The sequence below is a fragment of the Scyliorhinus torazame genome, chromosome 18 (assembly GCF_047496885.1).
Source record: "Scyliorhinus torazame isolate Kashiwa2021f chromosome 18, sScyTor2.1, whole genome shotgun sequence".
Lineage (NCBI taxonomy): Eukaryota > Metazoa > Chordata > Chondrichthyes > Carcharhiniformes > Scyliorhinidae > Scyliorhinus > Scyliorhinus torazame.
Window position 1 is genome coordinate 24191690 of NC_092724.1, and position 26484 is coordinate 24218173.

The 26484-nt window shown below is 53.8% G+C and overlaps 1 protein-coding gene across 3 annotated transcripts in view; it reads right to left on the reverse strand.

The window, feature by feature from the left end:
- The window catches only part of cpamd8 (C3 and PZP like alpha-2-macroglobulin domain containing 8), a 447755-nt gene extending 438587 nt beyond the window's left edge, over positions 1–9168 (reverse strand). Inside the window, exons 1-5 of one of the 3 annotated variants that reach the window (XM_072482391.1) lie at positions 8863–9167; positions 8227–8378; positions 8079–8101; positions 2820–2985; positions 132–184 (exon numbers count right to left, since the gene is read on the reverse strand). In XM_072482391.1, the coding sequence (XP_072338492.1) occupies positions 132–184; positions 2820–2985; positions 8079–8101; positions 8227–8378; positions 8863–8924 (456 nt within the window). In that variant the 5' untranslated portion in view covers positions 8925–9167. The other 2 variants (XM_072482390.1, XM_072482392.1) reach the window with 2 other exon arrangements.
- Between the last annotated feature and the right edge of the window lie 17316 nt (positions 9169–26484).

Sequence of the window (26484 nt, forward strand, 5' to 3'; positions counted from 1 at the left end):
TAGTCGCTGCCTTATCTGTGATTGGTCACAGCTACCGGTTCGATAAGTCAATCTTGCTGCTTTTAACCAATTTTAACATTTAAATGTCTCAGAGCCAGAGAGAGAGAGAGAGAGAGAGAGAGAAACCTTACCTTCTGATTGGTGGGTCGAAGGTCAGGGGTGACGGTGAACACATTTATCAGCACTGTGATTGGAAGAGCGGGGGGCGGGGGGGGCCGGGGGGGGGGGGGGGGAGAGAGAGAGAGAGAGAGAGAGAAGAAAGGCATCAGTAAATTAAATTGCAATTATCATTACAGATTTAATCCGAATTTTTAACGGAGGCTTTTTAAAAAAAAATAACCAGTGAATCTGTTAAAAATTCACTGCACATTAAGTTTTTGTCATTCTGTGCAGTGCCCAGAACTGAACACAGTAAACCAGTTGCGGCCTTCCATCCCCACCACCCTGCAGGGTCATTGGGCTCCCCCAATTCTGGCTTCTTGACAATCATGATTGTAACCATTTCACCAGTGCCTTCCGCTGCCTCAGATCCAAGCTCCGGAATTCCCGCCTTAAACCCTTCCACTTCCCTAGCACTCTACTCCTTAAATGCTCTCCAAGAATTTGGTCACACAGTCCTAATATCTCCTTAACGTGACTCGAGATCAAACAAATAGTTTGAAAGTACCTCGTCAGTCGATTAGAAACATTCACTCAGTTTCCCTCTCCCCAGATGCTGACAGACCTGCTGAATATTTCCAGCATTTTCTGTTTTTATTTCTGATTTCCTGCACCTGCAGTGTTTTGCTTTTACAAAGGCACTGTAAAGTCTACCGGGGTGTTCTATTATATTAGAAGATGCTATCTAAATTCAGGTTGTTGCTGTTACATGATTTAAAACACACAGGAGTGAGACATGGGCATGAGGAACGTGCCCCTGTAGGTTTGTAAAAAGAAAACATGGGCGGGATTCTCTGATCCTGAGGCTAAGTGTTGACACCGTCGTAAACTCCGTTGTGTTTCTCGACGGCGTCAACATGGCCTCAGGAGCAGCAATTCTGACCCCTACAGGGGGCCAGCGCGGCACTGGAGCGACCCACGCCGCTCCAGCTGCCGATCCCGGCGTCAGATGGGCGCCGCGGGGTCCGCGCATGCGCAGTGGGACCGGCGCGATTGCCGCGCATGCGCGGTGGCTCCCTTCTCCGCGCCGGCCCCGCGCGACATGGCGTAGGGCTACAGTAGCCGGTGCGGAACAAAAGAGGCTCCCAGCCCGAGAGGCCGGCCCGTTGCTCGGTAGGTCCCGGTCGCGGGCCCGGCCACAGCGAAGGCCCCCCTTCGCCGGCAGGACTCGGCTTTTTCCCGGGCCGAGAATTGCCGGGTGGGCCCCATAGTGGGGCCCCCCGACTGGCGCCACACCGACTGCGCCGGCTCTCCGCTCTCCGGAGAATTGGCGGACCGGCGTCGGGGCGGCGTGGCACGATTTGTGCCCGTCCCGGTGATTCTCCGGCCCCGGGTGAGAGAATCCCGCCCCCCTCGGCCCCACGAGCCTGCTCCGCAATTCAATAAAATCATAACCTTGGCCCCCACATACCTGCCCGACTCCCGATAACCTTGTTAACCAAGACTCTATCCGGCTCTGCCTTAAACTCTGCTTTTACTGTCTTTTGAGGATGAGACTCACAATATTCAGGAGAAGGAATGTTGGGCGGGATTCTCCGACCCCCCGTCGGGTGGGGGAATCGGCGCGACACCGTGTGAATCGTGCCACGCCGCCCCAACGTGATTCTCCCGCCCCTGTGAAAGTGGTTGCGTGCGAATGGCGCCGGGCCGCACGGGGAATCGCCGCAAAAGGCCGTAGCGGCGATTCCCCGGCCCGCATGGACCGAGCGGCCGTCCGAAAAAATCGGAGTCCCGCCGGCGCCGTTCTAACATGCTCTGGGGGGGGGTGGAAAGAGGAGGGGTCCATCCACGGAGAGGCCCTCCGTAGTGTCCTGGCCCGTGATCGGGGCCCACCGATCGGCGAGCCGGCCTCTCTGGCTGCGGACCTCTTTCCTTCCGCGCCGGCTCCTGGATCCCTGTGCCATTTGGCGTCGGGGCAGGCGCAGGGATGACGGCCAGTGCGCATGCGCTAGTTGGCGCCGGCCCAATTGCGCATGCGCGGACACCGCAGCGCTGCGTCGTTTACGTGGCGCCAGATCTCCAACGCCGCTCCGAGGCCGCGCCCCCGCACTTCCCGCCACGCCCCTACTAGCCCCCTTGTCGGCCGGAGAATGCCGTCTCAGAACGGCCGCCGGCAGAAAGGTAAAACGCGTCCGTTTTCCCGCTGGCTCCCGCACTCTATCGCCGGAGCGGAGAATCGCGGCCGTCATCTCTCCTTAACCTTCTCTGCTCTTAAGGAGAACAATTAAAGCTTCTGCAATCTCTGCACAACTGAAACCCATCATTACTGTCCAGTAAATGTTTCCTGGACCTTCTTTCAAATTGCACTATTTAGTTTCCATCTCCTATTTCTCCCATGCCCTTCCCACCGCGCGGCATTCCCTCCGCCAGCGCTTCCTCCGCCACACCCCTGCCACCACCCGGCGCTCTGTCTGCCATGCGCCGCTGACCATGTAGCGCTCCCTCTGCCACGCCCCTCAGATAGCTCCTTCAGTACTGTCCTGAGGGTGTTAGCCAAGAGGGGGAGTTGAACCCATGACCTTCTGTCAGAGATGAGAGGGTTACCTCAAATTTATTCAAGTTTAGGAAATGAGTCATGTCTCGCTCCATGATTAATATGGAGTGATTTACGAACCTGCCCAAATAGTGGGTATTGTGAAGTTGGGTAAGGTAAGCTGTACCTTTCTGTTTTGGTTTGTAAACAGGTTTGTCTGTCTGAATGAACACAGAAGATTCCTTGGAATCGATGGTAACAGTTGTAAAATTATGGAAGATGTACCCATCATCAGCAAGATATCGATTTCCCCAAACCTTTAACTGAGCCTGTCCACTGACTCCTGGAGGTACCTTGGAGGCAAAGGAAAGAGGTTAGAAGAGGAAAGGCTACTGTGGACCAAATTATGTCCCCAGACCAGACCCTGCCTTCCTGAGTGCTGGTTCCTCAGATTCCCCACCCCCAATATCCAGACTGAGCAAACCGCCCCGAGCCCCCCTGCCCACAGTTATTCACACTGTAACAGCAGGGTGAGGATATCATGTTCCTCGAGATCCAATACATGATCAACTCACAGCGAGTGGGCTGGTTACATAGATTAACATAGAATTTACAGTGCAGAAGGAGGCCATACGGCCCATCGAGACTGCACCGGCTCTTGGAAAGAGCACCCTACCCAAGGTCCAACACCTCCACCCGATCCCCATAACCCAGTAACCCCACCCAACACTAAGGGCAATTTTGGACACTAAGGGCAATTTATCATGGCCAATCCACCTAACCTGCACATCTTTGGACTGTGGGAGGAAACCGGAGCACCCGGAGGAAACCCACGCACACACGGGGAGGATGTGCAGACTCTGCACAGACAGTGACCCAAGCCGGAATCGAACATGGGGCCCTGGAGCTGTGAAGCAATTGTGCTATCCACAATGCTACCATGCTGCCCATGGTATCCGTGATCACCCAAGACAGGGTAGAGCGATCGGCAGTCAGTGGTCTTCGATCCCAGCGAGTGCCAATGATTGAAGGGGACATTGGGGAAGGAGGAATATTGGAAAGGAAAATAATTCTGCCTCATTCTAAAGCTACACATTGGGTGCAATTCTCCCAAAAGGAACATAATCCCCTAGTGAGTGCATTTACCCGCGTGTTTCCCGTCACTCACAGTGCTGAGAAACACTTGGCTGTTCAACGCCACTCGCGTTGGATCAGGGGCATGAACGGGGAGCGCACAGCCAAGGCCTCACACAGCCCCATTTTATAGCGAGAGGACACCCCCCACCCCCCCTATATAGCGAGAGGACCACCCCCGCAAGCAGCCGTGGCCCAACCGCGCGCGCAAAAACAAAGCCAGCTTGACACCCTGGCAGTGCCCATGCCAGCTAGCAGTACCACCTGGAAACCTTGGCAGTACCAGGCTGGCACCCAGGTGGCACTGCCAGGGCACCACCCTGCCCAAAGGGCATGCAACTGGGGACCCACGATCCCCTGGGAGGCCCCCACGAGTGCCGTTCCAGCTGGTGCCCGTTTGTGGGGAGCAGTGCTGAACGGCACTTGCCCGAGGTCTCTGAGGTGAAGGGGATGAATTTGAACGCCTCGGGTACCTTGGGAATCTGCACATTAGACTGAAGCTAGCAGTCTCGCTTTAAAAATATGCAGTTCTGCTAAAAAGTGAGAATTTACATCACAACGTCTCCTGAGATTGCGTTGGATCTGGCGAGGCGCTGTGAGCTGGGTAGATCCCGGAGGCGGGGTCTCCCGGATTTATCGGCCGCGCCGCACCACGGCGAGCTGCTTTCCCAGTGCAGCGTGGCCATTGGATTGCGCTTATTGAGTCCTTATCTTTAATATTCTGATTTTACATTACTCTTATCAAATCGTGGAATTTGCAGCAAGTTGGGAAATGCTGGTTGCAGCGAGAGTTTGTCTGAGGGGCCGAGACCAGCAAATCTGAGGTGATACAGCACCATCACTGGCTGGAGAGTGTAATTACACAGTGACATGTTGACATACAATTTCCATTGTGCATTTCAGTAGGAATTTACAATGGAAAACATTCACAGGAAGCATTTAAACACAAATCTTTTAACATATAATTTAGAAATTAAAGATGACCTCGGAATCAATTTAGATCCATGCAGCAATTGCAATGCTGAGGAACTGTGTTCAGCCACTGGAGAAAGACCTGTCATTTATTGGCTCACTGGGAACCTCTGATGGCAGAAACCAGTATTGCAGTATCACACCATGGCGCCAAGATCCCTCAAATAACCAGAACATATCTGTCTGCTCCTCCTCAAACTCTTTCTCAAATCATTTATTTTCTGAAATACAAAATAATCCTGTACAAAGAGTACAAAATAAAACTATCCATAATTTTCTCACGGACGTGGAATTTTGTTTGTAGATGTTTAGTATAATTCCTATAACCAGGAAGAGGTCAATAAAAGGAAAAGTAAACAAAGGATGACAGGAGGAGAGAAGGATGAGGAGAGAAAGAGCTTACATATCGTGTAGTCACTGCTGTGATGCAGGAAATGTAGCCGCCAATTGTACACAGCAGGATCCCACAAACCGCAATGTGAGAATGACCCGAACATGTTTCTTTTATGATGCTGATTGAGGGATAAATATTGGTCAGGACATTGGGAATAACTTTCCTGCTCCTCTTCAAATGCCAAGCATGAAATCTTTTGCACCCACCGAGGAGGAATTCAAAAGTCTGGTCTGGTGAACAGCAGTAACAAGGGAGGCATCAGATTCAGAGAAGGCCCATGGGGGAGATCCATGGTGTCAGGGAAGATATCACAGGAGATCCAATAGGACAATATCGAAGTGTGTAAAATGTAACCTGGAATGGAAAAGGCTCATTTTGAGTCATTACAGGGCGGCACGGTGGCGCAATAGTTAGCACTGCTGCCTCACGGCTCCGCGGACCCGGGTTCAATCCCGGCCCCGGATCACTGTCCGTGTGGAGTTTGCACATTCTCCCCGTGTCTCCGTGGGTCTCACCCCCACAACCCAAAGATGTACAGGGTAGGTGGATTGTCCACGCTAAATTGCCCCTTAATTGGGGGGGGGGGGGAAATTTGAGTCATTACTCAAGGGGCTGTGGATAGACAGATCAGAGAGAGAGGAAGAAATGGAATGTGGTTCTGCCAGGGATGAGGAATCATATGAAGAAACAATGGGAGGGGGGGGGGGGGGGAGGGGGAGTGAATCATTGGTCTGGACCAGTGAGCTTCTTTCACAGGGAACAAATTATAAAATCATAAAATTTACAGTGCAGCAGGAGGCCATTCGGCCCATCGAGTCTGAACTGGCTTTTGGAAAGAGCACCCAACTTAAGCCCACGCATCCAACCCTATCCCCGTAACAGTAACCCCACCTAACCTTTTTGGCACTAGCATGGCCAATCCACCTAACCTGCACATCTCTGGACTGTGGAAGGAATCCGGAGCACCCGGAGGAAATTATCCCAGAGACCTCAGTGAACATTCAAGCTTTACAGCCAGCCAGGGATAAATGTGGTACCCCCTATAGCAGCATTCACTCACAAATACTTCCAATTGGCCTGATCAGTTATAGCAGCTATTGGTCACAAAGCACGAGAACGTCAGTGAAATTGACGTGAGTGTATTAGTGTGAGAGTGCACAGTGTGAATACACAACTACAGAACAGCAGAGAAGCCATGCTCAGCAGGCCGAGACCTCGGCGAGGTGTTGAGGAAAATCACTGCATCGGATCAAAGAATAAATCACACATCAGACCCTCCTGCCGACAGCATCTAGTTCAGTGCAGGACTGAGGAAGCATTGCATTGTCAGAGCGCCGTACCATTGGAGGGTCGGCGCAGAAGGAGCACCACTCTGTCGGCACAGAGGGAGCACCGCACAGTCGGCACAGAGGGAGAGCCGCAGATGGTATCAAAAATCTGATCCCAGGATTGCACGTTCCGTTAATGACTGGTTTTAAGAGCGGCATGTGGGCGCAGTGGTTAGCACTGGGACTGCGGCGCTGAGGACCTGGGTTCGAATCCCGGCCCTGGGTCACTGTCCGTATGGAGTTTGCACATTCTTCCCGTGTCTGTGTGGGTTTCACCCCCACAACCCAAAGATATACTGGTTAGGTGGATTGGCCACACTAAATTGCCCCTTAATTGGAAAAGAAAAATAATTGGCTACTCTTAAAAAAAAAATTTGATGACTGTTTTTGTGATAAGGCGGCAAGAAGAACCAGCACAAGTGAAGAAGTCTCTTATAAGCTTCAATAAACAGGATTCCATTCATACTGAGTTACTTTACTGTCCTCAATCTCCATGGGGCAAGGCCCAAGTGAAGGAAAGTCCAAGTTTAGTAACTGCGTGGCAAGTATTTACGTTCAGCTGCTCTGCTTTTTGTTACTCTCTGAAGGGGCAATGTCTGGTTTTCTGTCTCGAAATAAACCTCTGGGAGCCACAGTAAAGATGATATCAGGAGGATATCATGATGGTGGCATACTTCAGAGAATCAGTAGAAACGTTACAATTTGTTCTTTTCTCCAAAAAGATGCTGAAGCTTCATTCATACCTGCCCTCAGGTGTAAGTTTTTCCCAACAAGCTCGTTATGTACAGTGTTGGGGTGGCACGGATGCACAGTGGTTAGCACTGTTGCTTCACAGCGCCAGGGTCCCAGGTTCGAATCCCGGCTTGGGTCACTGTCTGTGGGGAGTCTGCACGTTCTCCCCATGTCTGCGTGGGTTTCCTCCGGGTTCCTCCCACAAGTCCCGAAAGACGTGCCGGTAGGTGAATTGGACATTCTGAATTCTCCCTCCGTGTACCCGAACAGGCGCCGGAATGTGGCGACTAGGGGCTTTTCACAATAACTTCATTGCAGTGTTAATATAAGCCTACTTGTGACAATAAAGATTATTAGATTAGGTCAATCTCCTCATGTGAAGTTGGTGCTGGGGTCGAGGTCATTAAAGGCCAGCAGTCCAGCACTGCATATGGGTGGGGGGTTGGGGAAGGGGGGGGGGGGGGGGTGAGGAGAGTGGGGAGCAGGAGACTGCGGGGGCGGGGGGGGACCTTATCCACAAAATGGGAAAGAATATTCAGACTCACGGTTGGTTTAACAAGGAGGACCTGGAATAAAGAAAGAGGGGGAGTGAAAGGCAGGAGGGTGGGCTGGATGTGCAGAGAGTGAGATAAATAAATGATGAGGCAGATGACGATGGAGGCAAAATGCGAGAGAGCGGGAGAGCGAAAAAGAGAGTGCACATGATAGCATGAGATAGAAGTTAGAGAAAGACAATGCGAGGGAGAGGCATCTTGTGAGGGAAAGAAAATGACAAGAGGAAGGGGGGGGAAACGGGAAGAAAGGGTGAAATAACATGAGGACGAAATCAGAAAAAGTGTCAATTTCACCGCAAACTGCGTTTGAATGTCGATGAATGCAATCTTACCTTTACTGTGACTGTCCCTTTTTCTGCAAAAACAAAACACAAGGAAGTTTTGGTTACATTTCCCACAGTTTCACACACACACACAAAAAACGATATTTCCTTCAAGTTGGGATCAGCAACAACAAAAAAAAAACCACATTGAGCTCACCGAAGACGGAGCCCTGCCCGTGAGCCACGATTGTCCCTTTGGCCACCAGATGGACATGGACTGTGGTTTCTTTCAATGGGTTGAATATTGTGACACTGACGACCCCTTGCAGCCCGGCCCTGAAAACTGAGGGAGCCGTTACCAGGTAACCCCTAGATCAGGAACACACAAACGGGGAAAAGTTTTAAGAGTGAATCTCCCCTCCCTCTGTGTCTCACACACACACACACACACATTGTGCATCCTACAATCCCAAACCTGCCCCCCCTCCTCCCTCACACACCCAAAACACACACACACACACAGGACACACTTACTGTCTCTGTTGGCAGCAGCAGAAGCAACAGGAGCACACAAAATTGTATAAAATCCACCAGTAGCGGCTGGTCTGCCTCATTTCCACACTCAGTCAGCAGGGGCGGGGGGGGGGGGGGGGAGGGAGACCGATTTTCAAATGCTTGCACAAAAGTTTGCTCACAGTCTGAGGGCAGAGTGAGCCATCAAGCTCTGGGTACACCCCTCTGAAGAGAGAGGGAGAACCCCCACCTCGTCCTGGTCACCCAGCCGCTGCTCCTTTCTCAAGAGCAGCCAAGATTCTGAGTGAACCTCCCTCCTCCAACCCCCACCCCTCCCCACCTCCTGGATATTGTAACTTCTCGCTCCTTGTAGCAGAATTGGGCAAGTTCTTTTCTTTGCATTTAAATGTTGCAGCTTTGCAAATCCGGGCTCCCTCAGAATGTACTTCACACCCAGGCGCACTGGGAAAGTGCATTCCTTGAAGAAGTTTTCTCTCTCTCTCTCTCCTCCCCCCTGTTGTTTGCGAATTGAATTCTGCTTTGATGTTTTGAGAGAAAAAAAAGCTTTTGTTTCTGCAGTTGGCTGTTGCTTCAGCCCGGTTGGTTCTTGCTCAGGAAGGAACTCTCCTCCGCCCAGGCAGACTCGGCATTGGGCTGGAGCGCCAGTCCTCACACACTTCAAACAACTCGCTTCGCCAATAACATCCCAACATCTTTGCCTTGAAAAATTCCGGACCCGCCTCCGCTCCCCCTCCCCTTGCCCGGACCCACACCAAATTGGCAAGAGCTCATTAAATAGCCAGCAGAGGGAATTTCCTGCCCACTTTCGCTGCACTGGGGTGGGGGGGAGAGCTCGGCAGGGCACAAGCGGCGTAACTGGAGCGGGACGGATGACCTTATTCCGGCGCAAATTTACAGATACGACCGAGAATCTCCCCTCCCCGAGCTCTTCCTGAACCGACCTCCATCCCTTCAGCACCAAACCCCCAGAATTAATCATCTTTATTGTCACAAGTAGACTTACATTAACACGACTGTTAAAATCCCCTAGTCGCCACACTCCGGCGCCTGTTCGGGGACAAAGAGGGAAAATTAAGTACGTCCAACTCACTTACCAAGCATGTCTTTCGGGGACTTGCGGGAGGAAACTGGAGCATCCGGAGGAAATGCATGCAGCCACAGGGAGAACGTGCAGACTCCGCACAGACAGTGACCCAAGCCGGGAATCGAACCTGGGATTCTGGCGCTGTGAAGCAACAGTGCTAACCACTGTGCTACCGTGCCATCCTAACACAAATGCAATATACTACAGGTGCTGGAAAGTGCCAGAAATACTCAGCAGGTCTGGCAGCATCTGTGGAGAGGGAGAAAGGTCACAGACACACCTGAACTGTTGGGCGGCATTTAACTAAATGCGAGCAAAGGGCACGATTCAACTAAAAAGGGATAAAATTCCATGGCGGGCACGTTTAGCTGCGTGTTTCCCCTCGCTCGCTATGCCGAGAAACACAGCACTGTAAAACGGCACTCTTATTAATAGGGGACCTCAGCGAGGAACGCGCGGCCAAGGTCATATATAGCCCAGTTTTGTGCATTGAGGAGCTCTGCTTGCGGAACCCCTCAGTCTCCAGAGCCCCTGAAGCTTTGCCCAGCCCCTTCCCCCAGCCCCAACACACGATGGGAGGCTCCCCCACCCAACACCCACATAGGGCACCCCTGGCCCGATTGCCACTGTGCAAAAAATGCCAGCAGTGCCAACCTGGACAGTGCCCTGCTGGTTGGCAGTGCCACCTGAGCATCATGGCAGTGTCAGGCTGGCAGGGCCAGGGTGCCCAGGTAGCATCAGCAATGCACAAAGATTGTGCTAGATCTCGCGAGGCGTTGTGAGCCGGGTAGATCAAACACAGTGTGGCCGAAACATCGCGCCCGTTAACTGTTTCTCTCTCCAGTTTCTGCCAGATTGTTATTTCCAATGGGTTTTACAACTGAGAGAGAGGGTCTTTGGTCCATCGGGTCTGCACCAATCACCTATATCATCCTATAATCTAAGGCTTTGCTCCTCGCAATTAACCACACCACCAATTTTCGTGTCAACTATGCACTTACTGATCATACCTTCTACTTTCACATCTGGATCATTAATGTACACTACAAACAGTAAGGGACCCAGCACTGATCCCTGTGGTACACCACTGGACATAGACTTCCAGTCACAAATACAACCTTCAACCATTACCCTCTGCCTCCTGCCACTAACCCAATTTTAGAGCATCATCGAGTTTCCACTGCATGGAAAGAAGCCCATTCTGTCCGATCAAGCACCTTTTACTGGAATCCCATTTTACAATTGGCCAAATTGTCCTGGATCCCATGGGCTCTTACCTTCTTGATCAGTCTCCCTTGTGGGACCTTGTCAAAAGCTGTACTGAAGCCCATATAGGCTATGTCAACTGCACCACCCTCATTGACACACCTAGTCACCTTCTCGAAAAATTCGATCAAATTTATTAGACACGATTCCCCCCTGACAAAGCCATGCTGACTATCCTTAATTAATCCTTGCCTCTCCAAGTGGAGATTAATTCTGAACCTCAGAATTTTTAAAAATAATTTTCCTATCACTGATGTTAGACTCACTGACTTGTAATTATCTAGTTTATCCATACTTCACTTCTTAAATAATGGTACCACATTCACTGTCCTCCAGTCCCTTGACACTTCTCCTGTGGCCAGAGAGGATTTGCAATTTAGCACCAGAGCCTCTGTAATCTCACTTGCCTCGTACAGAAGCCTGGGATACATCTCATCTGTGCCAGGGGACTTATCTGCTTTTAAGCCCGCTAAAACTGCTAACAACTCCTCCCTCTCGATGCTAATCTGTTCAATTATATCACAATCGCCCTCCCTGCTTTCGACACCTACATTGTCCTTCTCCATTGTGAGCGGCACAGTATCACAGTGATTAGCATTGTTGTTTCACAGCGCCAGGGTCCCATGTTCGATTCCCGGCTTGGGTCACTGTGTGTGTGGAGTCTGCACCTTCTCCCCGTGTCTACGTTGGTTTCCTCCGGTAGCTTCGGTTTCCTCCCACAAGTCCCAAAAGACGTGCTGTTACGTAAATAGGGCATTCTGAATTCTCCCTCTGCGTACCCGAACAGGTGCCAGAATGTGGTGACTAGGGGCTTTTCACAGTAACCTCATAACTTCATTGCAGTGCTTTTTAAATATAGATTTAGGGTATCCAATTCATTTTTTCCAATTAAGGGGCAATTTAGCGCGGCCAATCCACCTAGCCTGCACATCTTTTTGGGTTGTAGGGGTGAAACCTGCACAAACACGGAGAGAATGTGCAAACTCCACACGGACAGTGACCCAGAGCCAGGAGTGTGGCGACTATGGGATTTTCACACTAACTTCATTGCAGTGTTAATGTAAGCCTACTTGTGACACTAATAAAGATTATTATTATTATTATTAAGAGATCCCCCTGTTGCCTCACGGTGCCGAGGTCCCAGGTTCGATCCTGGCTCTGGGTCACTGTCCGTGTGGAGTTTGCACATTCTCCCCGTGTTTGTGTAGGTTTCGCCCTCACAACCGAAAGATGTGCAGGGTAGGTGGATTGGCCATGCCCCTTAATTGGAAAAAAATGAATTATTTTTTAAAAAGGTTTGTTTTGCAAGTATTATCCACTCCCTGATGTCTAGGTTTATAAATTTAAGTTATTATTTCATCAAAATTATGCCTTATATTTATGGCCCCTGTTTTGGGGGTTTCCACAGTGGAAATGTTTCCTCGGTTGAAGGCACTTGCCCAGAACAATTTACATCTATAATACCTTAAATTCCACCAGCTGCCGTGATGGGATTTGGACTCATGTCCCCAAGACATTAGCCTGGGACTCTGGATACTTGTCCAGTGATATTACCACTACGTCACCATCTGCCTGTAATGCTCTCTGATTACAACCAAAATACATTCCCCTCTTTTAACTTCTCTACAGTATCCATCGCTGTTGACTACACAACCATCCTCCACATCACGAGGGGATTCACCGAACATGAACCAGATATAAATTTGGCACCAAGACACATAGGAGATATTAGTGCAGATGACAAAACACTTGATCAAAGAAGTAGATTTTAAGAAGTGCCTTAAAGGTGAGAAGTGAGGTAGCAAAGTGGCGAGGAGGTTTCGGGAGAGAATCCCAGAGTTTACGGACAAGATAGCTAAAGGCATGGCTGCCAATGGTGGAGCGCAAAAAGAAAACCAGGATGGATATAAGACCCAAATGAGAGAAATGCAAAGATAGTTTAGGGGTGTAAGACTGGAGGAGGTTACAGAGATCTGGAGGAGTGAGGCCATGGAGGGATTTGAAGAAGGATGATCAATTTAATTTCACTAGTCCAGGATCCAATGTAGGTCAGTGAGCACAGGGAGGTGCCTCGAAGCACCATGTCCATGACCTCTGACACTACTGGATCACTTCTGGTGTGATTCTTCATCTGTCCTCGATTACAGAGTCTTATCTACTTGCTCGAAGTAGAAAATGTTTCCACATGAATTGCTTATCGACAAACTATTTGGTAAGGGTAGTTGGGAGAGTCCACCTGTGATCCCATCAAGGTTTGACTGACGATACTTGATCGCGTGTGTGTGTGCTGACAAGAGCAATGCCCCCCTCCTCATTCTCCTCACTGCCAGTTAAGGAATTCCAGTATGAGGTCCAAAAATCATTGTTAGTGGACAATGGTCCTTCAATAACGTGAATTTCCTCCCATTCAGAAATTGGTAGAACCGTTTTATTCTAAAAATGATCCCGCGTGCTTCTTCCTCTATCTGTGCATAGTTGCTTTTGGCTTTATCCAAGGTCTTCAAAGCGAAGGCTATCAGCTTCTCTTCACCTCTGGGTGTTATGTGGAAAACCACTGCCCACAATCCTATAAGGTGATATGTCACATGTCAGTTGCAAGGGTAAATAAAATGTGTCAAGACTTCATTTTGAGTAGCGCCTCTTTAGTTTGCACGAATTATCTCTCACTTTGACAAGTAGATTATGCAAGGGTCTTAGAACAGTCACCAGATTAGGGACAAACCTTCCTTAATAATTTTTCTTTAAAAAAATAATTTTTATTAAAGGTTTTCATAAACTATCAATAACAAAATGAGAAAGAAAAAAGAACCCAACAGGGTTAAGTACAAAACACAATCTAAAAAAGCAACCCCCCCAAACCCCTCCCCCCCGTACATAAATAATAAATTAACATTAACACCCCGACTTAACACAACAGGTGTATACACCCCCTCAGACCCTCCAGTGTAAATAACATAAACAAAAATAAAGTAACCGCCCCCCCCCCAGCTGCTGCTGCCATTGACCAATGTCTATCGTTCTGCCAGGAAGTCTAAGAACGGTTGCCACCGCCTAAGGAACCCTTGTACCGACCCTCTCAAGGCGAATTTCACCCTCTCCAATTTAATGAACCCTGCCATGTCGCTGATCCAGGATTCCACGCTTGGGGGCCTCGCATCTTTCCACTGAAGGAGAATCCTTCGCCGGACTACCAGGGACGCAAAGGCCAGAATTCCGGCCTCTTTCGCCTCCTGCACTCTTCCTTAGTAATTTAGTAAGTCTCAGAAAGATCGAAGTTGGCTGACATTTTGAGGTGCGGGTGCCTCAGTAATGGTTTTCAAAGGCAACTTAGCGTCGATGACATGACACAGATATTCAACTGGAAAAATTCACATTTGTTTTTTCAGACTCTTAATTCATAATTTTCTAATCTCTGGAGTGTGCCATCTAGGTTGCGGAGATGTTCTTCCTCATTCTTCCCAGTAACCAAGAACTCAACCAGGTGACACTGGACTCCCTCTAATCCTCGTATGATTTGGTCCATAGCTCGTTGGAACATTGCTGTCACTGAAGTGATGCCAAATGGTAATCTTTCGTATCAAAATAACCCTTTTTGCATCACGATTGTCAATAACCGGTGTGAATCCTGATCCACATTCATTTGAAGATATGCTTGACTGAGGTCGATTTCAGCCAACCCAGCGAATAGACCATCGATCAGGTGTAGAGGGTACTGATCTGCACACATGAATAGTGACTTTAAAATCACAAAAATGTGTACAGATCCGTTGTTTTTCATCACGGGTACGATTGGCGTAGTCCAACCATTCACGTTCATCGGTTCAAGGACTCCTGTTCTGACCAGCCGTTCTAATTCTGCCTCCATCTTTGTTCTGATTGTGTACGACATTGATCTAGCCTTTAAGCAGGTCACCTGACTTTCTTCCTTGATCTTCAGTTTTATTGAGATATCCTTCATGCTTCCCAGCTCACCGTTGAAAACAATGGCAGGTCTTCAAGATTTTAGGTGGGTCTGATACAAAATCTGCCATGAGATTTACCTCGGGCCAATTTAATCGGATCTTTCCCAGCTAAGTTCTTCCCATTGGTGCCGGATAATTTCCTTTGACTATGTGCAAGGATAAATCTGCCATGTGTCCATTTAATTGCATCGTTACATCAATACGGCCCCTAATGGAATCATGTGTCCAGTGTACACTTTTAACACTATCGTTCAGGGCTTTTCTTGATAATTAATCTCTGGCACCAGTGAGATGGCTGCCCCAGTGCCCACCTCCATCTTCACCGGCTGACCTTCCAGTAATGGAGTGACGCAATATCGGTTTGCTGCACCAGCAATATCTCGTACATTTAATGCCAGTTTGTCTTCAAACTGTGAATCAAGTTCCTTCTCACATCCTTCTTGCACTATGTGGATGCTTTTCCCTTGATCCAGTTTGTCTTTTGTTTTGTTTGGCTCTTGCTTCCTGCAACCTTTACCTGGAGCTTGTTTCTTTTTCCAACAAGCATGTGCAATGTGGCCCTTTTTGCCACAATTTTGGGACATGATGTCTTTGCACCAACAATCTGCTGCTGAGTGCCGGGCTTTTGTACACCTATCGCTGGTGCGAGTCTGTGTTTGCTTTTTAGTTTCAGCCGACATCTTGTGAATTCTTGTGCTTGAACTCAGCTGTTGAGCTTCTTTGGCTGCTAATTCCAAGGTCAAGTTGCGTTCAGTTAACAACTGCCTTTGAATAGCTTCGCTCTGTAAACCACAGACTAATCTATCTCTGATGGTTTCGTTTAACACATCCCCGAATTTGCAGTGTTCAGCCAGTCTTTTCAGGATAACTACAAACTGTGTAATCGATTCACCTTCTTCTTGGTAGCACTTTTGAAACCTGAACTTTTCTGCGATGACTAAAAGTTTTGGTGAATATCGGCCCTGCGGTATTTCCACTATTTCATCATAGGTTTATGTGTCTGGCATTTCCGGCTGTAGCAGAATCCCAAGAAGGTTAAATGTTTTCTCCCACATTATGCTCAGGAATATTGGGACTTTTACATCCACTGCTATCTTGTTAGCTTGAACAAATTAGTAAACTTTTTCTCAATACAAGCTCCATCGCTCTGTATTCTCATCAAACGGTCCCACTGCGCCTGCCACTTTGCTCTATGGAAGGACCTGCGTGTGCACAATATGCTATAATTATTTCGCAATACCTTGCTTCCTTTCTCCCTAAATCAAGGCACAACCTGAGCTCAGCCTGTTTCCCCTCGTGTTGCTGCCCGCGGCTACTGAGTTAATTTCGGGCAGAGCACATGACGAGCTTCTCCCCACGGTTGTTCCCTTTGGATTTTTCGATGATTTTTCGGTTCCTCCGGTGGTTGCAGCCATTGTTCGACTCCCCCACCACCTTCGTTCATGTTACGCCGATTTCAATGATCCATTATTTATTCAGGAGCCTACAAATGCTGGTCGATGTTTTTTTTGGGGGGTGCCTACAACAGCTGTTTGCTTACCTCATCGTCAGTTTTTATGCAGTGGATTCAAGATTGAGTCTGAAGGCCTTGGAGTCTCCAACAAAATGTAGAACTTTATTGAGATGTTAACCCTACAGGCTGCAATGTTATTCGGCCCGTTCGCCTGTGCAAACATCCATTGACGTCACGCAATCGTTCTCTTAAAGTGGCCCTGTTCAGCTCCCAGATCGGTTGTGAGGAAATACGATGTACGCACAACAGAGGGGGACTTGCAAACTGTGATGTTTCCATCCAACTACTGGCTGCTGCCCTTGTTCTTCAAGGTGGTAGAGGTCACGGGTTTGGAAAGTGCTGTCTAAGGAGCCTTGGTGAATCCCTGCAGTGTGTTTTGTATATGGTACACAATGCTGGCACTGTGCATTGCTGGTGGAGGGAGTGAATGTTCATGGTAGTGGGTGGCATCTCTGTGGGCTTGTTGCACTCGAGGGTGCGGATAGGTCAGGTGGTACTGAAGATCTCTGCAGCAACCATCTGAGACATTAGGATCCACCCCTAGTGCCACCTGCTCAATCCTGGACTGCAGTGAGATTTCAGAGTCAGAAAGAAGGTGCAGGGTTCACGTCCTACCGCAGAGACTTGAACCCTAATCTAGACTGGCACTCCAGTAGGGGGAGCTGCACTCTCGGAGGTGCTGTCTTTGGGGATGAGACATTGAACTGAGGCCCCATCTGCCCTCTCAGGTGGATGTAAGAGCTCCCACAGCCACTAACTGGAAGAAAAGCTGTGGAGTTTTCCCCAGTGTTCTGGGCGAAAATATATCCCTCAACCTCCATCATTAAAACAGGCCGTCACTGGGAGCTGGCTGTGTGAAAATTCACGGCCATGTTTCCTACACAACAACATTGGTCGCATTTCAAAAGTAGTTCATTGTTGGAAAGCATTTTGGGACAACCTGAGGTGGGGAAAAGAGCGAGAGAAATGCAAGTCTTTCTTTTCTTTTGATTTGGTAGAAATTTCATTTTATTTTGGAAATAGAGCTTTAAAGAGCTGGTTCTGAGAATTCCAGCAGTAATTTTTTGCTCACACTGAAAACAATTGGAAATCTAACTCAAACGATCCCTCGGACTATCTCCACACTTCATCTCAAACTATTTGTCAGATTGCAACCGATGTCTTAACAAGACATAACACATAGACACACACATACATATTAACGCTCTCACACACACTCCAGTGAATGTGACACATGCAGGCTCCCAACTTATTTTATTCTTTCATGGGAGGTGGGCTAGGCCAGCATTTATTGCCCAACCCAAATTGCCCCTTGAGAAGGTGATGGTGAGCTGCCTTCTTGAACCGGTGCAGGTACACACAATGTGCTGTTAGGGAGGGAGTTCCAGGATTTTGACCCAACGACAGTGAAGGAACGGTGATATATTTCCAAGTCAGGATGGTGTGTGGCTTAAATAAATAATAATAACAATCTTTATTGTCACAAGTAGGCTTACATTAACACTGCGATGAAGTTACCATGAAAAGCCCCTAGTCGCCACATTCCGGCGCCTGTTTGGGTACACTGAAGGGGAATTCAGAATGTCCAAATTACCTACCAAGCACGTCTTTCGGGACATGTGAGAGGAAACCGGAGCACCCGGAGGAAACCCACGCAGACACAGGGAGAACGTGCAGACTCCGCGCAGACAGTGACCCAAACTGGGAATCGAACCTGGGTCCCTGGAGCTGTGAAGCAACAGTGCTAACCACTGTGCTACCGTGCAGCCCTGGCTTGGAGGGGAACTTGCAGTTGGTGGTGTTCCCATGTATCTGCTGCCCTTGTCCTTCTAGGTGGTAGTGTCGTGCATTTTTAGATGGTACACACTGTTGCTACTGGGGATGGAGGGAGTGAATGCTTAGTAATGGATGGGGTGCCGATCAAGTGACCTTTATGTCCTTTTTCACAACCTTTTGCCAACTCTCCCAGGGGCGGCCTTTCCATGCAGAGAGCAACAATATCACCAGCCTGGGAACTGGGGGCTGGCTGAGTTCCATAGTCAGGCGTTGGGGGCAAATGATGCGGAAAACTTGAGTGTATGTCAGAGTTGGAAGGTACCACGTTCCACGTCCACTTTGTGTGGAGCCAACTGGTCTGAGCCACAGCAGCAGGTGGAACCTGTCCGGGTCACAGGGAGAATCAGCCAGGGGCTCTGCTCCTGACCCCTGCTGGAAAATGCTTGTGAACACCGAGGCTTGGATGGTGACAGACATTCAAGTCGGAAAAGATGGTCTCATTGGCTGACTAGGGCCAAAGTGAAGAGTGGGAATGTGAACCGAGGCAACTGGTGCCCATGCCCGAGGGAGCAGGGTAGGGTGTGGGGTAGAGAATACCAGGGACAGTGAGCACACTCCTGGGCGGGCGTTAACCGAGCTTCTGAAACTCTCCCACCTCATCCCTGCTCAACAATGGTATGGGGAGATTGGAAAGTGGGGACAAAGAGGCCTTTTCCATATTGTGAGGCAGACGTGGCTGACACAGTGAGAAGAGAAAATAAATTAAACAAAAAAAAAACATTTGGTTTTATACAAGCACCTTCCACAACACGTTTACAGCCAATAAAGTTATTTTTGAAGTGTTGTCACTGTTGTGTTGAAGGATAAAAGATGCTCAGTTCTGTCAGAACACAAGCTCAGATAAAATGTGAATGAGCCAGTCAGGGTCTCTGCTCACACCCAGTCAGGGACTCTGCTCACACCCAGTCAGGGTCTCTGCTCACACCCAGTCAGGGTCTCTGCTCACACCCAGTCAGGGTCGCCGCTCACACCCAGTCAGGGTCGTCCCTCACACCAAGTCAGGGTCGTCCCTCACACCCAGTCAGGGTCGTCCCTCACACCCAGTCAGGGTCGCCGCTCACACCCAGTCAGGGTCGTCGCTCACACCCAGTCAGGGTCACCGCTCACACCCAGACAGGGTCGCCGCTCACACCCAGTCAGGGTCGCCGCTCACACCCAGTCAGGGTCACCGCTAACACCCAGTCAGGGTCGTCCCTCACACCCAGTCAGGGTCGCCGCTCACACCCAGTGAGGGTCGCCGCTCATACCCAGTCAGGGTCGCCGCTCACACCCAGTCAGGGTCGCCGATCACACCCAGTCAGGGTCGCCGCTCACACCCAGTCAGGGTCGTCCCTCACACCCAGTCAGGGTCGCCGCTCACACCCAGTCAGGGTCGCCGCTCACACCCAGTCAGGGTCGCCGCTCACAGCCAGTCAGGGTCGTCCCTCACACCCAGTCAGGGTCGCCGCTCACACCCAGTCAGGGTCGTCCCTCACACCCAGTCAGGGTCACCGCTCACACCCAGTCAGGGTCGTCCCTCACACCCAGTCAGGGTCTCCGCTCACACCTATGTCAGGGTCACCGCTCACACCCAGTCAGGGTCGCAGCTCACACCCAGTCAGGGTCTCCGCTCACACCCAGTCAGGGTCGCCGCTCACACCCAGTCAGGGTCTCCGCTCACACCTATGTCAGGGTCACCGCTCACACCCAGTCAGGGTCTCCGCTCACACTCAGTCAGGGTCGCCGCTCACACCCAGTCAGGGTCTCCGCTCACACCTATGTCAGGGTCACCGCTCACACCCAGTCAGGGTCGCAGCTCACACCCAGTCAGGGTCGCCGCTCACACCCAGTCAGGGTCTCCGCTCACACCCAGTCAGGGTCGCAGCTCACACCCAGTCAGGGTCGCCGCTCACACCCAGTCAGGGTCGCCGCTCACACCCAGTCAGGGTCGCCGCTCACACCCAGTCAGGGTCACCGCTCACACCCAGTCAGGGACGTCCCTCACACCCAGTCAGGGTCTCCGCTCACACCCAGTCAGGGTCGTCCCTCACACCCAGTCAGGGTCTCCGCTCACACCCAGTCAGGGTCGTCCCTCACACCCAGTCAGGGTCTCCGCTCACACCCAGTCAGGGTCTCCGCTCACACCCAGTCAGGGTCACCGCTCACACCCAGTCAGGGTCGTCCCTCACACCCAGTCAGGGTCACGGCACACACCCAGTCAGGGTCGTCCCTCACACCCAGTCAGGGTCGTCCCTCACACCCAGTCAGGGTCGCCGCTCACACCCAGTCAGGGTCGTCCCTCACACCCAGTCAGGGTCACGGCACACACCCAGTCAGGGTCGTCCCTCACACCCAGTCAGGGTCGTCCCTCACACCCAGTCAGGGTCACCGCTCACACCCAGTCAGGGTCACGGCACACACCCAGTCAGGGTCTCCGCTCACACCCAGTCAGGGTCGCCGCTCACACCCAGTCAGGGTCGTCCCTCACACCCAGTCAGGGTCTCCGCTCACACCCAGTCAGGGTCGTCCCTCACACCCAGTCAGGGTCGCCGCTCACACCCAGTCAGGGTCTCCGCTCACACCCAGTCAGGGTCATCCCTCACACCCAGTCAGGGTCGCCGCTCACACCCAGTCAGGGTCGTCCCTCACACCCAGTCAGGGTCACGGCACACACCCAGTCAGGGTCATCCCTCACACCCAGTCAGGGTCATCCCTCACACCCAGTCAGGGTCTCCGCTCACACCCAGTCAGGGTCGTCCCTCACACCCAGTCAGGGTCACGGCACACACCCAGTCAGGGTCGTCCCTCACACCCAGTCAGGGTCACGGCACACACCCAGTCAGGGTCGTCCCTCACACCCAGTCAGGGTCACGGCACACACCCAGTCAGGGTCGTCCCTCACACCCTGTCAGGGTCTCCGCTCACACCCAGTCAGGGTCTCCGCTCACACCCAGTCAGGGTCATCCCTCACACCCAGTCAGGGTCGCCGCTCACACCCAGTCAGGGTCTCCGCTCACACCCAGTCAGGGTCATCCCTCACACCCAGTCAGGGTCGCCGCTCACACCCAGTCAGGGTCGTCCCTCACACCCAGTCAGGGTCACGGCACACACCCAGTCAGGGTCATCCCTCACACCCAGTCAGGGTCATCCCTCACACCCAGTCAGGGTCTCCGCTCACACCCAGTCAGGGTCATCCCTCACACCCAGTCAGGGTCGTCGCTCACACCAGTCAGTGTCTCCCCTCACACCCAGTCAGGGTCTCCGCTCACACCCAGTCAGGGTCGCCGCTCACACCCAGTCAGGGTCGCCGCTCACACCCAGTCAGGGTCGCCGCTCACACCCAGTCAGGGTCGTCCCTCACACCCAGTCAGGGTCTCCGCTCACACCCAGTCAGGGTCTCCGCTCACACCCAGTCAGGGTCACCGCTCACACCCAGTCAGGGTCGTCCCTCACACCCAGTCAGGGTCATCCCTCACACCCAGTCAGGGTCGCCGCTCACACCCAGTCAGGGTCGCCGCTCACACCCAGTCAGGGTCGTCCCTCACACCCAGTCAGGGTCACCGCTCACACCCAGTCAGGGTCGTCCCTCACACCCAGTCAGGGTCACCGCTCACACCCAGTCAAAGTCGCCGCTCACACCCAGTCAGGGTCGCCGCTCACACCCAGTCAGGGTCGTCCCTCACACCCAGTCAGGGTCGTCCCTCACACCCAGTCAGGGTCGTCCCTCACACCCAGTCAGGGTCGTCCCTCACACCCAGTCAGGGTCGCCGCTCACACCCAGTCAGGGTCGTCCCTCACACCCAGTCAGGGTCGCCGCTCACAGCCAGTCAGGGTCGCCGCTCACACCCAGTCAGGGTCGTCCCTCACACCCAGTCAGGGTCGCCGCTCACAGCCAGTCAGGGTCGTCCCTCACACCCAGTCAGGGTCGCCGCTCACACCCAGTCAGGGTCGTCCCTCACACCCAGTCAGGGTCGCCGCTCACACCCAGTCAGGGTCGCCGCTCACACCCAGTCAGGGTCGTCCCACACACACAGTCAGGGTCACGGCACACACCCAGTCAGGGTCACGGCACACACCCAGTCAGGGTCACCGCTCACACCCAGTCAGGGTCGTCCCTCACACCCAGTCAAGGTCGTCCCTCACACCCAGTCAGGGTCGCCGCTCACACCCAGTCAGGGTCGCCGCTCACACCCAGTCAGGGTCGCCGCTCACACCCAGTCAGGGTCGCCGCTCACACCCAGTCAGGGTCGCCGCTCACACCCAGTCAGGGTCGCCGCTCACACCCAGTCAGGGTCGCCGCTCACACTCAGTCAGGGTCGTCCCTCACACCCAGTCAGGGTCACGGCTCACACCCAGTCAGGGTCGCCGCTCACACCCAGTCAGGGTCTCCGCTCACACCCAGTCAGGGTCACCGCTCACACCCAGTCAGGGTCGTCCCTCACACCCAGTCAGGGTCTCCGCTCACACCCAGTCAGGGTCGCCGCTCACACCCAGTCAGGGTCGTCCCTCACGCCCAGTCAGGGTCGCCGCTCACACCCAGTCAGGGTCGCCGCTCACACCCAGTCAGGGTCGTCGCTCACACCCAGTCAGAGTCTCCGCTCACACCCAGTCAGGGTCACCGCTCACACCCAGTCAGGGTCGTCCCTCACACCCAGTCAGGGTCACCGCTCACACCCAGTCAGGGTCTCCGCTCACACCCAGTCAGGGTCGCCGCTCACACCCAGTCAGGGTCGCCGCTCACACCCAGTCAGGGTCGTCGCTCACACCCAGTCAGGGTCGCCGCTCACACCCAGTCAGGGTCGCCGCTCACACCCAGTCAGGGTCGCCGCTCACACCCAGTCAGGGTCGCCGCTCACACACAGTCAGGGTCGTCCCTCACACCCAGTCAGGGTCGCCGCTCACACCCAGTCAGGGTCGCCGCTCACACACAGTCAGGGTCGTCCCTCACACCCAGTCAGGGTCGCCGCTCACACCCAGTCAGGGTCTCCGCTCACACCCAGTCAGGGTCGCCGCTCACACCCAGTCAGGGTCGCCGCTCACACCCAGTCAGGGTCGTCCCTCACACCCAGTCAGGGTCGTCCCTCACACCCAGTCAGGGTATCCGCTCACACCCAGTCAGGGTCGTCGCTCACACCCAGTCAGGGTATCCGCTCACACCCAGTCAGGGTCGCCGCTCACACCCAGTCAGGGTCGCCGCTCACACCCAGTCAGGGTCGTCCCTCACACCCAGTCAGGGTCGTCCCTCACACCCAGTCAGGGTATCCGCTCACACCCAGTCAGGGTCGTCGCTCACACCCAGTCAGGGTATCCGCTCACACCCAGTCAGGGTCGCCGCTCACACCCAGTCAGGGTCGTCCCTCACACCCAGTCAGGGTCACCGCTCATACCCAGTCAGGGTCGCCGCTCACACCCAGTCAGGGTCGCTGCTCATACCCAGTCAGGGTCTCTGCTCACACCCAGTCAGGGTCGCCGCTCACACCCAGTCAGGGTCGTCCCTCACACCCAGTCAGGGTCGCCGCTCACACCCAGTCAGGGTCGCCGCTCACACCCAGTCAGGGTCGCCACTCACACCCAGTCAGGGTCGTCCCTCACACCCAGTCAGGGTCACCGCTCACACCCAGTCAGGGTCTCCGCTCACACCCAGTCAGGGTCGTCCCTCACACCCAGTCAGGGTCGTCCCTCACACCCAGTCAGGGTCGCCGATCACACCCAGTCAGGGTCGTCCCTCACACCCAGTCAGGGTCGTCCCTCACACCCAGTCAGGGTCACCGCTCACACCCAGTCAGGGTCACCGCTCACACCCAGTCAGGGTCGTCCCTCACACCCAGTCAGGGTCGCCGCTCACACCGAGTCAGGGTCGCTGCTCATACCCAGTCAGGGTCTCTGCTCACACCCAGTCAGGGTCTCTGCTCACACCCAGTCAGGGTCGCCGCTCACACCCAGTCAGGGTCGTCCCTCACACCCAGTCAGGGTCGCCGCTCACACCCAGTCAGGGTCGCCGCTCACACCCAGTCAGGGTCGCCACTCACACCCAGTCAGGGTCGTCCCTCACACCCAGTCAGGGTCACCGCTCACACCCAGTCAGGGTCACCGCTCACACCCAGTCAGGGTCGTCCCTCACACCCAGTCAGGGTCACCGCTCACACCCAGTCAGGATCGCCACTCACACCCAGTCAGAGTCGCCGCTCACACCCAGTCAGGGTCGCCGCTCACACCCAGTCAGGGTCATCCCTCACACCCAGTCAGTGTCGCCGCTCACACCCAGTCAGGGTCGCCGCTCACACCCAGTCAGGGTCTCCGCTCACACCCAGTCAGGGTCGTCCCTCACACCCAGTCAGGGTCGCCGCTCACACCCAGTCAGGGTCACCGCTCACACCCAGTCAGGGTCGTCCCTCACACCCAGTCAGGGTCACGGCTCACACCCAGTCAGGGTCGTCCCTCACACCCAGTCAGGGTCTCCGCTCACACCCAGTCAGGGTCGTCCCTCACACCCAGTCAGGGTCACGGCACACACCCAGTCAGGGTCTCCGCTCACACCCAGTCAGGGTCATCCCTCACACCCAGTCAGGGTCGCCGCTCACACCCAGTCAGGGTCTCCGCTCACACCCAGTCAGGGTCATCCCTCACACCCAGTCAGGGTCGCCGCTCACACCCAGTCAGGGTCGTCCCTCACACCCAGTCAGGGTCACGGCACACACCCAGTCAGGGTCATCCCTCACACCCAGTCAGGGTCGCCGCTCACACCCAGTCAGGGTCGTCCCTCACACCCAGTCAGGGTCACGGCTCACACCCAGTCAGGGTCGTCCCTCACACCCAGTCAGGGTCTCCGCTCACACCCAGTCAGGGTCATCCCTCACACCCAGTCAGGGTCATCCCTCACACCCAGTCAGGGTCTCCGCTCACACCCAGTCAGGGTCATCCCTCACACCCAGTCAGGGTCATCCCTCACACCCAGTCAGGGTCTCCGCTCACACCCAGTCAGGGTCGCCGCTCACAGCCAGTCAGGGTCGCCGCTCACACCCAGTCAGGGTCGCCGCTCACACCCAGTCAGAGTCGCCGCTCACACCCAGTCAGGGTCTCCGCTCACACCCAGTCAGGGTCTCCGCTCACACCCAGTCAGGGTCATCCCTCACACCCAGTCAGGGTCGCCGCTCACACCCAGTCAGGGTCGCCGCTCACACCCAGTCAGGGTCGTCCCTCACACCCAGTCAGGGTCACCGCTCACACCCAGTCAGGGTCGTCCCTCACACCCAGTCAGGGTCACCGCTCACACCCAGTCAGGGTCGCCGCTCACACCCAGTCAGGGTCGCCGCTCACACCCAGTCAGGGTCGTCCCTCACACCCAGTCAGGGTCGTCCCTCACACCCAGTCAGGGTCGTCCCTCACACCCAGTCAGGGTCGCCGCTCACACCCAGTCAGGGTCGCCGCTCACACCCAGTCAGGGTCGTCCCTCACACCCAGTCAGGGTCGCCGCTCACACCCAGTCAGGGTCGTCCCTCACACCCAGTCAGGGTCGCCGCTCACACCCAGTCAGGGTCGTCCCACACACACAGTCAGGGTCACGGCACACACCCAGTCAGGGTCACGGCACACACCCAGTCAGGGTCACCGCTCACACCCAGTCAGGGTCGTCCCTCACACCCAGTCAGGGTCGCCGCTCACACCCAGTCAGGGTCTCCGCTCACACCCAGTCAGGGTCACCGCTCACACCCAGTCAGGGTCGCCGCTCACACCCAGTCAGGGTCGCCGCTCACACCCAGTCAGGGTCGCCGCTCACACCCAGTCAGGGTCGCCGCTCACACCCAGTCAGGGTCGCCGCTCACACCCAGTCAGGGTCGCCGCTCACACTCAGTCAGGGTCGTCCCTCACACCCAGTCAGGGTCACGGCTCACACCCAGTCAGGGTCGCCGCTCACACCCAGTCAGGGTCTCCGCTCACACCCAGTCAGGGTCACCGCTCACACCCAGTCAGGGTCGTCCCTCACACCCAGTCAGGGTCTCCGCTCACACCCAGTCAGGGTCTCCGCTCACACCCAGTCAGGGTCGTCCCTCACGCCCAGTCAGGGTCGCCGCTCACACCCAGTCAGGGTCGCCGCTCACACCCAGTCAGGGTCGCCGCTCACACCCAGTCAGGGTCGTCGCTCACACCCAGTCAGGGTCGCCGCTCACACCCAGTCAGGGTCGCCGCTCACACCCAGTCAGGGTCGTCGCTCACACCCCGTCAGGCTCGCCGCTCACACCCAGTCAGGGTCACCACTCACACCCAGTCAGGCTCGCCGCTCACACCCAGTCAGGGTCACCA